General features: G+C 45.2%; 1 protein-coding gene across 1 annotated transcript in view; it reads right to left on the reverse strand.

Moving 5' to 3' along the window:
- Positions 1-17,498, reverse strand: part of nav3 (neuron navigator 3) — a 235,654-nt gene that overhangs the window by 182,240 nt on the left and 35,916 nt on the right. Inside the window, exon 2 of the mRNA XM_068717037.1 lies at positions 232-349. Within this exon, the coding sequence (XP_068573138.1) occupies positions 232-349 (118 nt within the window). The remainder of the gene's footprint in view (positions 1-231; positions 350-17,498) is intronic.

A 17,498-nucleotide genomic window follows, 5' to 3' on the forward strand; every position in this document is an offset into this window, starting at 1 on the left:
TTCTGTCACGGTAATTATGTAATAATAGTAATAATTATTGCAATTGAATTAACTTTAGGTGTGAGCTTAATCACTTGAGCAGAAAGTGAAAGAGAAAGCTGTAGAAGGAAGACGAGAGAGACGGATGATAGATTAAAAGACACAGCAGCAGATAACAGATGAGAGACAGACACAGATGTGTGTGTGTGTGTTTGTGTTTGTGTGTGTGTGTGTGTGTGATCGGATGCCTACCTATGATCTGGATGATCTGTGCCAGCAGGACTCCATCGGTGACGTCCTGGCTCAGGTCCTTGATGAGGCGCTGACAGCCAGACTTGGCCAGGTAGTGGTTGGCCCAGTCCGTGTAAATCTGCAACGACACAACAGGACGTCCTGTCAATGTTTCTGTGTGTGTGTGTGTGTGTGTGTGTGTGTGAGTGTGTGACAACGTTTTAAAGGTTTTACAATTGGCAAAGTGTGAGTTCACATGCATTTTCAACATAGCGTATGTTAAACGGTTGTAAGGGAATGAAAGACCAGTTTCTGGCTTTGCCCCTGAAGCCTACAGTCATAAACATTAACATAGGTGAGATGGGTGTTAATGTGACAGCCTGCACTGGCAAATACACGACATCCTCTTTTTAACAGAGTACTTTGAAGAACCCGAAAACCGATGGGAAAAGAACGACGAAGCAGAGTAAGAACCAAACAAATTACTTTTGCATATGATGAAGTCTTAATGAAGACGTGTGCTGTAACAGGTGTGCCTCTAAAACCGGAAGATGTCGGATAATCTTTTGTATTGTCACCTAAACCTCTTAGCGGCCACTTCGTCTGTCATCAGAGCCCGTGAACTGGATGATAAGTGGCGCTTTGTCCGGGCCGGTCGACAGACTGATCTCGACAGCCGCTGTGGTTTCACCGAGCGCTGAAAGACGTGAACCACATTTTGGCCCCGCGGACCCCAGCATCTACTTGGAGAATCTGATTATTGTTGTGTGTGGATGGTTCCATTTTCCACACGTGACCTTGAGGCTCGAACAAGCTGCTTTGAAGTTTGAGGGGCCGTCCTCCGTCCTGGTTACGCTGGCACCCCAAAGTAGTTTTATAGACCCTAAAAGTTTGACGTTTTTTCCCTCTAATCGCCTTCCTTCCAGACCTCTCTCACTGAGAACCAGACCCGGGAAATGACGAGAACTAGAAAGGGGAGTGGTTCAGACGGCTGTGGAGGAACATTTTTCTTCCTGTTAGGCCTGAATTGAGATTCTGGGAACAAACGAAAAGCTGCACCAGCCCATAAAAAGACACTAACTGCTGCTCCGCCGCTGCTGGAAACTTTTCTTGTTATCCCCGGATAAAAAAATAAGAAAAAGCAGTGCAGGCGTGAGGAGCTTTGGTGAAAATCCCCTCAGAAATGTGAGATCTTCCATCGAGTGTGGGGGGTGTTAAAAAGAAGAATTAATTCAGATGTATTATACGCTGTACTTCCTGTCTGTCAAACTGTGTGGTGGGACTCTAACATCTCTGTCTGCAGATGAAGTCTCTATAACTACAACAGGCTCCTCAGCACTTCCAATGGTTGCCATTTCCCGAGGAATCCCCCTCATGAAATGTGTTTGTCACGATGAAATGATCCCGTTTTCTCCTCGTTTACCTCACACCGCCCCGTAATTACAAGCGTTCCTCTCCCGCTCCTTTTCTCTTTCTTGGAAGAGCTCCTTTGAAAGACGCCGCCTCTCAGAACTTTGCATCTGTTGTGGTTTCCCTTGGCCACTTTCTCCGTGATGAGAAGTCGTAAAGTCGAGAAAAAACCCCCCCAAAAAATGCACATGCATACAAATAAACACACATGCGAGGGGCTCTCTCTCTCACACACACACACACACACACACACACACACACACACACACACACACACAGGAAAACACACACACTGCAAATGCAAACCGCATCCCATCGGGGGGCAAGTAAACAAACGGGAGGGCAGGAGGATGGAGAAAAGTGCGGAGGAATTAAGGGTGTATGTGCTGCTGCTCCTCCTGCTGACAGCTACAGTCACATATCAGGCTGCGGGGGAGTCCACAAAGGCTTGAAGACAAGCTGCTGAAGAACGAGGTTCATCAGAGACCTGGGACGAAGACGAGGAGGGTTTTGATGGAAAGGCACTTCACGTCTCTGGGAAAAATCAGAGAGGCCTTTCGATCACTTCCTCCAGAGGAGGCGGGGAGCGGGCCAGATACCCCGACGGATGAATTCAATCTGGGCTAATTTGTGGCTAAAATAGCCAGCTGCCTGCGCATCTGCTGCAGTTCCTGGAGGGATCTGACTCCAATAAAGACACATCTCCAGGGCTCGGCGCTCTCTGCGCTGTCTGGCCCAGAGGTCAAAAAGTTTGCTTTATTGTGGCGTTCACCGCGGCGAAACAAAGCTAGCTTCACACAGAATGACAATCACAGGAAGGTAAACTGAGACCACTTTAAAATCCCGCTCTGAGCAAACACTCTGTCTGTCTGCAAACACTCGTCTCATTGAATGGAACAAAGCCTCCGTAAAGAATCTAGAAAGGATCACACGGGCATCTGAAGGTGTTTAACAAAACGATGGTGACATCCAACAAAGACTTACTCCACCATGTTCCAACAAGTCCCATCACAGAATGTTAAAGTTCACAACTTTTAAACCCTGCTTACCAGACTTTCTGACAGCTGAGCTCTTTGGCTCTTTGACCGCTTTTTGGTTGCTTTCATTGCTCTAAAAACCTCAGTCTGCTCTATTGATTCATATTTCTTTTGGTTGAAACAAAATTAAATTGGACCAAAAAAAAACCTTGCCGGTTAATCTGAAGAAATCTGCCTTCAAGCCACCAACTTCTAGATCTGGATGTTTTTCTGAACTCCAGTTTGAAACATTGCAAGAAAAAGAGTCAATAGAGCTCAGGTGATTAAGAATCTCTTCGGAGCATGCACGTGTAAGTGTGATGTCCTGGGTTTGAACCTGACCTGGGACCTCTTGCCCCCCCCCCCCCCCTCACTCACTCTCTGGTCTCCTCTTCTCCCTTAGCTTTCTGACAAAGCACAGACATCAAAAGCAACTCACTGATCTGCTCTCTTTGCGACTCCTCACTGGCGCTCAGAGTTTCAGTCTGTCATCAGCCTCCTGCACCCGTTAACCTCTCTCTCTCTCCTCTCCCTCCCTCCCTCCCTCTCTCTCTCCATCAATCCCAGTCTACAACAGAGGCAAAACATCAGCTTCAACGCCAAACTCCAGCTGTGATGACTGACATTATGGAGACGCGCATGCTGGATGAGTCAACGCGCACAGACAATCTATACACATTTAACAGCTACTCATACACAAGCAAACACACACACACACACCCCCTCCACTTGCCCACCCTTTTCTTCTTTCTGCAGAAAGCATCAATGAGCAGAAGTCCGGTCTCTCAGCTGGTGTTATCCTTACTGATGAAGTATATTTTCCTCTCCTCCTCCGTGCAGATCTCTCCCCCTTCAGCGCCGCTCACAACAAAACAGCTCTCACCCTGGAGTCGATAAACTGCCTCCAACAGTCCTGATCACAATGCAGTGACTACAGCTACGCAGGTGTTATTGGCAGAGGCTGCAGTGGCGCGGTTGAGCCTCCGGGGGGAGCCGGGTGAAAGGAGGGAGGGAGAGGGAGAGAGAGAGAGAGAGAGAGAGAGATAGAGAGAGAGAGAGAGAGAGAGAGAGAGAGAGAGAGAGAGAGAGAGAGAGACTCTGAGAGGAGTGAGAGGAGGAGGAAGTCAAACTGTGCAGGACTCCCTGTGTTCATCAATGTGCCTCCACTGAGTGACTGCTGATGTATGGGCTCTTTAATCAGGGCTTCATTCCAACAAAGTCTAATGAATTAAGAGCTTAAATGCTTTCAAGGGGTTTGTGCAAGCATACAATCGCTGGGAGGACGTTTAGCTGTGCAATGCTGTTTTAAAAAACCAAGAGGAACGTCTCCTATGTGGCTGCACTGACTCGGAAAACAAACCCAGACTTGGCACGGGTGGTGCGCCGCTCCCGCGTGGATCCTAAATGTAATTAAACACGACGTAAAAGCTGAGTTAACTTAAAAAAACAAAACAAGCGATGAGCCAAATCAATGGAGCAGTGATGTGATGGAGCTTCCTCCCTGATTCTCCTCGTCTCCAGGGTCATGACAAACCAGGAGTGATGGAGGCAGCCAGGATGGAATGGCATGAAGTTTTATGGAAGGGTGGTAGAGACAAAAAAATACATTAAAAAAAAATGCGCACAGGAAGTGAAGCTCAACATAAAAACTGTACTGGCTGTTCTGTCCAACTGACATGTGGTGTTTGGGAAGAACCACAGAAGTAAGAACAAATTTAGCAAAAAAAGTACAAGTTGGGATCTACATGAATAATGCAGTAAAAGACCCCCTCTACATTTTATGATATACAAACATACTGCTTTGAATATCAATGTGTGATTTCATGTTATTTTATTATGTTGGCCTCCAAACTAGTTACACAAAGTCATGCTGGTGCGAACGCTCAGATCTCAGTTGCAGCACAGAGAAACTTTCCTCCACCGACCGATGACAGTGAAATCAGCATTCTAGCATCAAACTCTGCATTCTTCAACAGTGAAGGTCACACATTCAAGTAGCAATATGCAAAAGGCATTTTTAAGTGGAGCGGAGGCTTTAAATAACAGAGTTGAAGTTAAACTTTCAGGCTTGAAAGTTGGGTAGATCATCCACGTTGCGGCTCAAGGCCTTGTGGTACTTTGTAAATTGGGAGCCAGTGAAGGAGGACTGTGGTGGGCTGCTGAGTTTTTAAATAAAAGTAAAGCTGGTGTAATTGGACAGCTGAGCAGCCAATGGAAAACTGTAGAGAAAACAAAAGCGTGGATGCGTTCCTCTTGGGTCAGTACAACAGATGAGTTGCCTCATGGTAGAGATATCTTACTGTGAGCATCTGCTGCTTCCAGTGAAGAAGAGGTCAAAATGAAAGATAACCATGAGTTGTTTGGGGGGGATGCACACAACTATCAGTGTCTCGCTACATTATGGGGGCACCTGGAAGCCATTTCCACTATATAAACCTTTTCTGGTGTTTCCTGGGATAAGTCTGACACATCTCTGTTCCCTTTAGAAACCATCATTATCTTGTCCTGGGGGCGGAGAAGAGAGGCCTCCTCTCAAACCCACCTAATCCTGAGGTAATGGCAGCTATCCAACGTGTGGCCCCACTCCAATCTCGCAAACACCCGAGCGGGGAGTTTACGCCGCTCGATATACAAATCACACACTCCAAGTTTCCCTTCGCGGCCTGGCGCCGGCGAGGAGGGATCAAGAGTAAGAACTCTATTTACGTGACAGCGTTATCCGCAACTTTTTTTTTTTTTTTTGAAGAGGCGGCGATGGACTGCAAATCTGGAGGGATGTGAGTGCGATGAGCGGCGAGCGCGTTTGTTGCCGTGCCAGCAGTCTAGTGTTCGGCTACAGATCCGTCCGGTTGTGTTTACAGCTGCGATGAAGCACACAGTGATAAAACACTAATCAAGCGCAACAAACAGATGGAACGTAGAATGAATGGATGTGAGCAATCAATTAATGCCCGTTAGGGTTAAACCGTGGCACACCGATTCACTCTGATTTCTCTTTCCAGAAGAAAGCTCCTTTGACTCCAGAGCCAAACTCTTACTCACAGAGCCTATTAAGTGTTTGTTTGGCTTATTTCTTCCAAAGAAAACGGATCATCATGCTGCCTTCAAGGTCCTGCTGCACACATTTGTAAAAGTGATATGTCATTGAGCAGCTCCGGACAAGCAGGTGCCTTGCCCGTGGGCTCTCGATGGATTTAAACCAGTGCCTTCTAGCTTCCAGGCTGGTCTCAGGCCAAATGACTCCACTAAGATCAGCAGATAGCAGGAGGGAGAAGCTCACGCTGCTAAAAACTGACACATTCGCTCATCGTTTGCTCACGCCCTCGCTCTGCCAAAGCCACTTCGTGTTCTCAGGGGAAATCCCAGAGCAGAAATTGACATAATTGCACGTCGGGGAGAAGTTTGGACACACGAGCCGTGTTGGACGCGCTTGCACGCGTCAGTCAACGCAAGAGACCGAAGGCCAAAGAGTGAAGAGAGGGAGAAAGAAAGAGGGGACGGACAGAGAGAGAGAGGGAAAAAAAGAAAAGAAATGACAGCTCCAAAACAGTTAGAAGACATACGAGCAGAAGACAACTTGGAGACAGACAGCAGCAGGCGGACAGGAATGAAAGACAGATGTGTTTGTTGACCAATTTGATAAACCGTCAGTGGTTACAAGCGGCAATTACAGACAATCGTTTGCCACAGCAGCAACATTTTTAAGATAGCACACAGAAGAACTATTGCATGTAGCAGCTTTCCATTATTTTACTACTAAGTACAAAAGTACTTTGTAACCTCATGACTGTGAACGTCAGCATCAACGCCTCAATTTCCCGCTGACCTCAAACCTGTTCGATGAAAATGTACGGAGCAGGGTTGCTGGAGCGTCGGCAAACCGACACCAGGATTCAGCGTCTGGTTTCTGTTTATGTGATGCACATCTTCAAATCCCCGACCCAAAACCGGAAGACCAGAGGACGTAGAGCGCCTCTAGGTCCAACGGGTCATTTACGTAGTCGCACAGCTATAAAACACAGAGGTGAGGCGGTGAAAAAGAAAAGACGAAAATATGAGAAAAGCTTCCATAATCATTTTGGCAATCCATTATGAAAACATTTAAAGGAAGATAATGTAACTCAAGAGTATAGGTTTGTGAGAATACGCTGTGAACGATTCACAGTCTGATACTGTTAAATCAGTCGGACTTGCACGGTGCATTCCAGGAGTTGTATTAAAGTTTTTTAAAATTGTGTATATTTAAAGCTACAGTAGGTATCTTTGATAAAAAAGAACTTGATTGACAGCTGCGTTAGAGGCTCCTCGGCTCTGATTGGTTGTTTTTCTTCAGGCGACTTGGAATCTTGCAAAAGCCATTAGGAGTACTAGGAGGAGGCAGGCGAACCAGATGTTTTTACAGATTATAATATTGTTTATCATGACAGTTTGAGGAAATATAATAAAAAGTGATTTTTTTACTAAAGTCACAAAATATAGCTTTAAATAAAGAATTGTTAGATTCTACGACAGTAATGTGGCATCGTTACTCCCAGAGTGCTTTACGATCATGTCAGCATTACCTCATAAAATATCAATCATGAAGTAATATTTACAACGTAAAGTTCAAGTTCAAGCATGAATGCCTTTATTTTGTAGAAATAAAGGCATTTGGCAAGGCGCTTGTCCTCATCTCATTAATGTTTTTAATCTATACTGTGCTCTAACAAAATATCTGTCATACATTTTTCATCATGTATAAACTTTGGTCATATATTGTACATTTTTTTAATAATTTCATTCTGTCACTATTATTTAATGTCCTCCCCTCTACAGGATGTTTTATCACTGAGATAAAAATATTAGAACTCCCATAAACCACAGCGGTGTGTTCAAGCGATCATCTCTGTCCTCATAGAATAGACATGTAGACTGCAGCAGATGCTCAAACAGTCTCACACACACACACACACACACACACACACACACACACACACACACACACACACACACACACACACACACACACACCCCCACTGCATCCACACAGCAAGGTTTACAAGACTTTTGCAGCATCTCACCTCACCAAGGTAACCGCAGTGTGTGAGGCAGCGTCTGGCTCGCTGTGGCCTGTGAGCCAGACGCTTCCACCACGCGGCTGGTGAGGAGCGCGCGCACGTGCATACACACTGGCAGCCACACACGACCTCGCAAGACTCTCACACCCAAAATCCCTATCCAGAAAAAAACTACATAATAACAAGTTATGATCTCAGATCTAGGTCTGCTCTGGCCACTTGAAATAAAGAAAAAGAGAAAGACATGTAGCTCTAGCAGCTAATATAAATAGCCAGCAGATATTTGGGTGACATTCAGACGACCAGAGGAGCCTGTGGAGAGCCCCGCGCTAATTAGTCGCTAGCTCACAAGATGAGCTCCTTCCACAGGCTCAGATCACACATTGCATCGCCTCGCTGTAACCTCTCTTGCTCGGAGGCGGCGGATGGCGGCCTTAACAAGCTCCCCAGGGGCTTCCGGCTGACCCCCATCTATTCTGGGACGCCGCGGGGCTCTGTAATCATTCCTTTATACCTCTGCAGGCTCCACCCACTCCCAAAACACACACACACACACACACACACACACAAAGAAATCAGGGGGCAAGCAGGCAGGCCGTGTCATTAGCTGTCCCTGCGAGACGCCCTGCCAGGAATGCACAACTACGGATGCACACAAAACAAATCCTTATCATTGGAAATATTTTCCAGAACTGATTCCAACTAAAAAAACAAATCACGAGGACACTGACTCACCGGCGGCCTGTACAGGTCAGTCACACTTCCTCACAGCATCAGACTGGCTTGCTGTTCATTATATCAGGATGAGTCAGCAGCTGGGTTTGAGTAGTTGTGGTTCTGTCGGCTTTTACAGGCTCCAGTTGAGCCTGATTTGGAGGCACTTTCACTCACAGCAGCGACTGTTGCTTTTGCCACAATAAGCCACCCTCTCTGAACAGTCGTGCTGATAAAATAGATTTCATTTGCAGTGAAACAACCATTTTATCAAATGTAAATAACAGAGAAATAAGAACACGATGGTTGTAATCAGGCCTATGCAGCGCTTCGTTGATAAACTCATATTTACAGCCCCGAGCTTCTGGCAAACACTGTGTTCTAAACCCACAAAGCTATCAACGGCTCGCCAACTGCTACGATCCTGATCAGGTATCAGCCCCGTTGGGTGTATTTGTTGTTTGTGTGAAAAAAAAGCCCATCTACATGCAGCGTACAGCACTTGTCTGTTTGGTTTCAATCGGCTTCTGCCATCTGCTTGTTGAGAAACAAATTAATGGAGATCGCTAGATTAATGGGTTTTTGATTGGGTGCCGGCCAGACTGCCAGGAGCCTGAGAGTTTTTTTTTCTTTTCTTATTACGAATCCTCTCAGAGGCTGAGGACAGGCCAGCGACGCTACGCCCAGCCACTTAACTGCTGCTTGTTTTGGTCCAGTATTGATGAGCTGGTGCTTGAACGGGAGAGGGTGTCATTTCGTTTTTACTGTGGATGGAAGTCGTTTCGTGAAGTCCGTGAAATCAATCATCCGGTCTCCTTTATTTATCAGTTTAGATGTTTGTTTGTTTTTTTCTCTATAAAGTCCAGCTCTACCTGATTAACACTCTTGTTTATTGTTAAAGAGACGCTTAAGTTGTATGTTGTTTCCGTAGTTTTTGACAGTTTCTATCCATCAATAAAGTTAAAATTTAAGTGTTTCTTTATTATAAGGTGCTAAACATTCTGTAAGTCACGTCACCCTCATATTTATTAATGTCCTGTGCTTTCTCTAACTGGTGTTTATGCAGTGATGTGATAAATATGCCAGAGGTTAGTTTCATTTGACAAGTTTTTTCAAGGACAATACAATAGGTGAGAATGTGAGAGAGCTACTTTAAGATGGTCTGCCCCGTACTGGGCTTCGTCAGCCTCAAGACAGCAGAGGACACTTGTTTATCCACTCTGAATGAAATGCTCTTCCACACGGCAACCAGCAGAGGGCTCCACCACACTGACCCTCAGTGTCCTCATCCAGCAGCAGATTCTGTGGAGCTGTTGCTGTTGGCAGAGAAAGGGCACTGGGGGGGGGGGGGGGGGGGGGGTTGGTGTATCAGTACCAATGAACTTAATGAGTCATTCGAACATCATCTGTGAATCGCTGTTTGAGAGCGAAAGCCAGAGCGGCCGGCCACTTCAAATGCAGAGCGGCTTTGGCTCTTTGGTTAGTAATGAGGCATATTTCCCTGTGTTCTCTGCAGCCATAACCTATAAACCAGACCTTAAAGGAACACATTACTGACAATCAGAACGAAGGAAATGCCCCTTTAAAGGCTTTCATTGCTCACTTTTAGAGATCGTTCTAACGCTGCACAAAAGATAGAGATTTAGGGAAAAAAAAAGTTAATTAAAGGGTATCACTATCAACTTTACACATCACTATTAAATAACTCGCCATAAAGGGTATTATTTAAACTGTGATAGGGTCATGATGTGGTCTGTGGTTCTGGGAAAAAATCTTTGTCAAATCTGGAAAAAGTAACTCTGATGATGTCAACGAGGTTGGCATGAAGTTGTGATGGGGACATAGAGACTGTGTTGAGTTGAATTATGGGAAATGTAGGGTCCATACCAGGGACTAACGTTGAAAATGCAACTGGGAGGCGTGTTCATGTGTTTCAGGCGAGAAGAAATTCTTTGTAACTCAGGTCAGTGTTGACTTCGCATTTCGCTGCTAAAAAATAAACTTTTAGTTTGACCGCGCCTCGCTGCAGAATAAAACTTCACCCCTGCTCTAGTGTGTTTTCAGAACAAAAGTCTGTATATTTCGGCCCATGCTGAGTCGATGGTGGTTTAAATCTGTCTCCCGCAATTATCCCAACTTTATGAAAGCGCAATATCAATCTTCTTTTGCACCCTTTGAACTTAATGCTTCTCACATTATACACGACCAAATGAGGTTGGGTCACGGCTAGGTGAAAGGTGACAGCATAGGGCAGGAAGAGGTGAGAAGGCGTCCACTCTGCTACAACAAAGCATGTGGCATTCATTTCAAGCAACAAGTGCTACGCATACTTAATGAAGATGGTAATCAATGGGAATAAAATTGTATTAGAAGGAGATATTTTAACCAAAATAATTTTCTTAATCAACTCAAGTCCACAATAATTCAGAGTTTATGACCACACTGGTACATTTGAGGCCTCAAACACTAAGTTACATTTAGAAACCACTTCCTTTCTCTCGTATGCTCTCCTCCACAGAGTTATGGAAACCAGAGACTCTTCCTATATCAGTAACCATATAAATCATTTTGTTCACCGCTTCATGGAAGCAAAGTCTGGCTCATCACGCCCCTGTCTCCCCTACTGTTCTCCCTGTCTCCCCCCATGGGAGAGAGTCGTCTGCACACTGCAGACCTCCATGACCTCTGCGCCCTCATCACACCCATCTACACTCATCACTTAATTTAAACAGCAGCATACAGAAGAGGTGAACTCGGTGGAGGCAACAGGAGGTGTGTGTGTGTGTGTGTGTGTGTGTGTGTGTGTGTGTGTGTGTGTGTGTGTGTGTGTGTGTGTGTGTGTTGCTGAGTGTGAACCAATCAGGGGGAGATTGGGGTCCTGACCCTCAGGGGTTGGGGACTGAATGGACCTCATTGGCTGTCTAATGGTGCTCGGGGTCAGACCTTCACTTCACTGAAGGTCTTCTTCAATGTCAGAATGTGCACAGAGCTCCGTGGTATCACTAATAGCTTTTTTACACAAATCAATACCTGCCTTCACAATTTCCTGTATCTTTAAACACCTTAAAAGAAAAGTTTAACTTAATTTAAGTAAAGCATGAAGCCAGAAGACATCAAAATAATTCAGCAGAAAGTAAAACTTCTGCAGAATCATATAAACACACGGATACGTGGGTTGCCAAGTAGATGGGCACGTTGCCAGAATCCCACACAAACCCATTTCACAACCTAAATCATCATCCACCGGTAAATAAAACCTCCACGCCATGCCAGAGCATCATGGTTACCAGCCAAGGCTGGGTTGCCAGTTCTGTGCCTGCACCAGTAGAGGGACCTGCAGACCAGAAATAAAATGTGCTTGATCATTAATTGACTCATTCAAGTAATAGTGCCATTAATCCCCCAGGGTGTTTACTGTGGCTCTACCAGCTCAGACAAATCGGATTGCTCTGCGTTTATGAGTTATCCTCAATCATGAATCTGATGTCACTGTGCACGACAGCAGCAGACTTAGCTGCTGATTGCAGGCTTATAATGAGCCACTACCTGAGCTGTACGCAGGATAACCGCTGTATCCCAGTAAGGTTCTGAAAAGTGGAGCCAATGTTGAAGTGCATTAAACCTGCATTCTCTCTAATGGCTATCAGGAGGCACCACCTCTGGTTGCAAAAAAAAGTATGATTGTATAGAAGTCAATACATTTACTTGATTTATTACCTCAGTAAACATTGTAAAAAATTAGTTTATGCTCTAGTTCTCTTCAATATAGCATGATGTTCATTTAGTAAATTATCGTCCATTTAGAGTCAAATAGACCATAAAGCACTTGTGATTGACAGATCGCTACCACCGTGTTGTCCAGTCTGGGTGTTGTCTGTGTTTTCGTCTTATAACTTTAACCCTTTCTCAGTGTGTTTTCAGTTCATGAAAGGTAATTGTAACATTTTGGTCACCTACAAATGTCTTTGTACTCAGCTCCAACCTCTCGTGTCACTTCTGGTTGCAGAAAACCAAGATGGCAATGAACAAAATGCCAAACTCGAAGGCATCAAAACCACAGACCACAAACCAATGGGTGACGTCACGGTGACTACGTCCAATTCTTACATACAGTCTATTGGTATATCCTGATCTAAAATCATTCATCTTATCTGTCATTTAATTTGATTAACCTTTTTTGAACCGCAGGAGAAATTAAATCAAAACCTGGTAAAAAGTACTTTACAAAGGAGATCGGTTATGAACAATTACAAACGTTTCCACATCGACTCTGCAACAGATATCGTGACAACAGTCCTCACAGAAACTCATCATCACTGAGAATGACAACCGATCCTATCCAGACTCACCTCTGCTAGCAGACAGGGAGTTCCAGTAACTTACTGCTTATGTAACACATCAAACGCAATGTAAAAACACGGGTTAAAAGGCGGTATGGTTAGCTTGGCCGCTTGCACTCTGTCAGCCCCGACATTTACTGTAAATGTGGTGCCGATGTGCTAAACATATGGGGCCCTGGGACTGTGACTCGGCCCTGAATCACAGGTGACTGCTGCTGAGTCACGGGGTCCACAGAGGGTGGCTTCACTGCATGTGTCTTCTCCTTGTATGTGAGTTGCTCATTCCTGCCTCGTGTGTCACTGTGACCATTGGTCCTGTGCTCTGTTGATTGATTGCGCCTTCATACTGTATGTGTTGCTTGTTTTTTGTGTTGAGACGAGGCTATTAATCAAGGACTACTTCTATTTCTGTTAATATGACTACTGCTATTGCTACAAGGGCTGCAACTAACAGCTATTTTTATTGATCAATACATGAATCTTCAGTGTCAGAAAAAAGTGAAAAATGCGGCATCATTGCTTCAACTGAGCTTTCTCTTTTGTTTTCATTCCTGTCCGTCCTGACTCTCTGAGCAGGCTGTAATATGGAGCTGTTGCAACAGAGGCTAAAGTTCATTCAGTCGGTGCTCGGTCAGGATTTCCTTCTTTTGCTTTTCGACCCAAGAAGCCGCCTCGGCTGAGCAGGAAATAGCCCCGTCCTGACAGATGCATGGAGACCGGGCACAGCCAGAAACACACTTCTACGACATGGAGCAACAGGACGGGTCTCCTGGTGCATGTGTATTCTTTGTCTCTGTCACAATCTCACAATCTCTCACAGCCTTTCCACTTTCTCAGCCCCCCCCCCTCTTGTGTGTTCAAGAGGAGAAAATGAGGCAAGAGGTAACCAAAAAACGAGTAGTGTTAGTGCCTAAAATAAGGAACAAAGAGGTCTTAAACTCCAGACTATAGAGTAGGAGACCCATGAGAATCTGGGCAAAAAGTTCAAGTTGGGATTTTGAAAACATCTGTATTAGGAGCACGGCCGTGGAACACCTGCTGTCAGACGGACTGCAGCATCGTGCTGGAGAGAGACCCGAATGAAGGAAAACAAAAGGAAAACAGGGAAGGTTTTATATGTGAACCTGCAGGACTTCCGGTCGGGGCAAAAAGAAAACACAAACAGCTATTTTTGACCCGAGACAAGTTAACAAATGGCCCCGGACTTTCCAATTCCCTATGACTTTGTTCCTTATGCTCCTGAATTCTATTGTTTGGCACTGACATGGAGCAGAAAAAGAATAAGAAGAAAAAAAAAAAAAAGCCATTGCTGCAGGACACTTGGTGCTCACCGGTCGCTGCAAGGTCGAGGCGGACCCTGCCAATTTGCAGTGTGCATTCAAAGAAGCTCAGAGTGCGAGGAGTGGCTTTGTACCCGGGAAGAAGAAACGTCGCCTAAAGAGAGACTTGTCAAGATCAGTGAAGGGACGCAACCTTTTTTCCCTCACTTTCCCCTACAGCCTTTTGTTGTTGGGAGGGGAACACGAGACATTGCGTTGACGGGGACGCTGCAGGAACTTTTCTACACTCATATCATGCTCGGAAAGTCTTGGGGGGCCTTCATCGCAGCTCTTCTAAATGCTCTTTTTAAGCTGAGCGTCAACAGCACCCCTCCACTCTGCTGCTGCACTCTTTGAGCTAGGTGCCAATTAGCTTCCCTAATTAACACAGATCTTCCAACTAGGGAGAAATGTGTGTGTGTGTGTGTGTGTGTGTGTGTGTGTGTGTGGGGGGGGGGGGGGGGAATACCAGCGGCTGACAACTGTATTTATGACCCATTCCTAATGGATTTGGAGTGACAGCAGTTTCAGTCCACTGGCCGAGTCAAAGGCAGAGACAACAGAGAGCTGATGGCATGACGGTGACGGGTCGCTTTGTAACCGACCCCATTTGGGTTAAGAAAGTTGGAAAAGAACAAGAAGGAAGAAGGGCCGGAGGGGGAGGGGGGGACTTTTCCTCTCTCCGAGGAAGCGAGAGTGATGGAGAGAAATGTGTCTGGGGACGTGACGGCGAGCGTTTTTCCAGTCTACTTGCACTGCGTCTAGACTCAGAGTCAACGGGACAGGCCCAATAAAGAAGGCTGGATATTGCAGGGCAGAGACCGGGTTAGACGGAGTCCAAAAATACTGATGAAAGGCTGCACTGTGGAGGAGCCGAAGACACTGAACTCCAGTGAGAGCCATCGAGAAAACTCGCCCATCCTCACCGCGTCCTCCTAAAAACTCGCCTCTAACACTGGATTCTCATCTGACAGCTGAAAAGAGAATCGGAATTTCTGCAACAAACCTGTGAGACCTGAACTTTGCAGGTGGACTTGGGAGGCAGTGGCGGGCCGTGCATTTTATACCTGGGCCTTCAGTGCTGTCCCACCTCCTAATAACCTCATTATGACGCCACAGCTACGGTTATTATTTGTTTCTAGGGGTGTAACAATACACATATTAAACCATTCGGTACCGTTTCTTCCATATCTTTCAATTTGAACTCTTCTACTCCAACTAAGCTCTGGTGGCTACCTTAAGTTTCATTTCACAATAGTCACATGATCGCCCACTGACCAATCACAGCGCACGCTGCAACTTACTGCAGCGCTGACCTTAATACTGAGCTGCACGTTAATGATGATGTACTTGTAGACCAGCTAGCAGGCTCTGGCACGTCAAAGAATACGCCCAACATGTCAAACTAAAGATCTGATTGGTTGAAGACTATGACAATCAACAATATCGTCCCCATTTACTTAAACTGTAAAGGCATTCACTTGTGAGTCTGAAGGCCTCTCTTCTTACCTAGAGACAGCATAGAGGTGAAATCTGGTTGGATAAAAGCTCTACTTAAAACAAGCTGTGCTGGAAGCAGAGCTGCAGGCTGGAAGCAGAGAAATAGAGGAAGACAGTAGCTGTGCAATGAGAAAATAAGATAATGGTAAAAATATTTGTATACATTATAATACATGTAGTGTATTTATGAAAAATTATTAAATTATAAAATAGCTATAACTTTGTGATTCTGTTTAGGCCAGCAGAGAAGGCCTTGAAGGCCCTGATGGACCACCACTGTTGGGAGGTAACGCTAGCTACAGTGGAGTAAACAATCATCCATTAGCTTCCATCAAATAGGGCAATTACAAGTCTGAAGCAACGCTGAGAAGTTTCCTGAATCCTGTCCAAGGGATAAATACATAAATTAAACATCACATTTTGGGTGCTAAGGATCAAAGTATATTGTAGAAATGTTTGATGTAGGCACGGATTGAAATGTGCATATTTAAAAAGGAGGTTCAGTGTGTGTGTTCTGACGCTGATTAATGTGCATCGAGTTTTGGCCTGGCATCGGGTAATCAGCGTCCCATGATCAAAAGGGCGGTTGGACCATAGCCCTCTGTGCCGTCAGAGGAGCGTGACCACGGGCCTCCTGTTCACTGTCCTCAACTCCATGGGGTGAGGGGTTCACCTCCCACTGGGCATTATGGAGAAACTTAGAAAATAACCATATAATAACCAGCTCTGGAAATTTTCACATCACGTGAAAAGAGGGATTACATGCTTCCTTTTGGGGGTTGAGAAGTGACTCCACCCTCCACCTTGAGTTTTGCATTGGTTTAAAAAAAAAAAAAAAGCACTGTCATCAAGGCTCTGGAAGTGTACGGGAGAGAGAAATTACACGCACACACCTGCCAGGTCACCGCTCCTCTGACTCAACAGTCAGCACAGTTACACTCAGTCCCCGTGCTAAACACTGATTGATTTGTTTTCCCTTATTTAGCTCGAAAACCCCCTCCCCCCAAAAACCCCAAGAGGTGCAGAGCGCCGACTAGACACCGACTAAGCAATCACGACCAGAGCACACGGCAGCACACTCTGTCTGGAGAGCCCAGGGCTTTGGCGTGGTTGTAGATCGATTGTTTGCCTTGCAGAGAGACTAAATGATAAAAAATGGCCGCGTGTGTGTGTGTGTGTGTGTGTGTGTGTGTGTTTGCTGTGGATGTAAAAATGGCTGTGTGGGTGTAAGAGTTTGTGTACCGCATATTCACTGCTTTACAGAAGGCTTTTTCCCCCTACAAACTACAAACTTTCTTGCATTTAAAAACAATTAAAAAGTGCAGAATTCACAGATTTTGTTCCGTTTGCATGTGAAATCTGTAATAGCCTCATTTGTAACAGACACACATACTTAATGTGTCGGCTGTAGAGAGGTTTTTCAACATCAATATGCAGCACAGAGCATTAACAAACATGAGACCTTGGAGGAGAGAAACAAAAACCCAGAAAAGAGGAGACCTTGAGAGGTGTGTGGATAAAGTCAACTTTCTGCAGTGCTAGCTGAGCCATTAGAAAAGCATTCAGTCCAACACGCTTCCACTTTGTTTATTAGACATTATGAGAAAGGCCTGAAAGAGTTCAGATCTCAAGTGTGGGTGGCAGATGGAAATGAGGCGTCAAAAGAACAGCAAAGAAAATGTATGAAAGCCTTTGCTTTCTACAACACATTTAATGTTTGTGGATTTTGAGTTTGTGGACGCACACAGCGGCCTGTCATCTGACTATGACAAATAAAAATGTATTCACACTACATCTGCTACATGTTCACATTCACCAGTAACATTGAAAATGAACGCCTCATGGTTGTACGCCTCCGCCAGTCAAGTTGCAGTTTAACGTCTGTCCAAAATGTCATCACTTAATTTTATCCTACCAGCCATTTGTGTAAAA

This window comes from Cebidichthys violaceus, unplaced genomic scaffold, assembly GCF_023349555.1.
Source record: "Cebidichthys violaceus isolate CVI_PGR_0920_01 unplaced genomic scaffold, fCebVio1.0.p SCAF_21, whole genome shotgun sequence".
NCBI classification, from domain to species: domain Eukaryota; kingdom Metazoa; phylum Chordata; class Actinopteri; order Perciformes; family Stichaeidae; genus Cebidichthys; species Cebidichthys violaceus.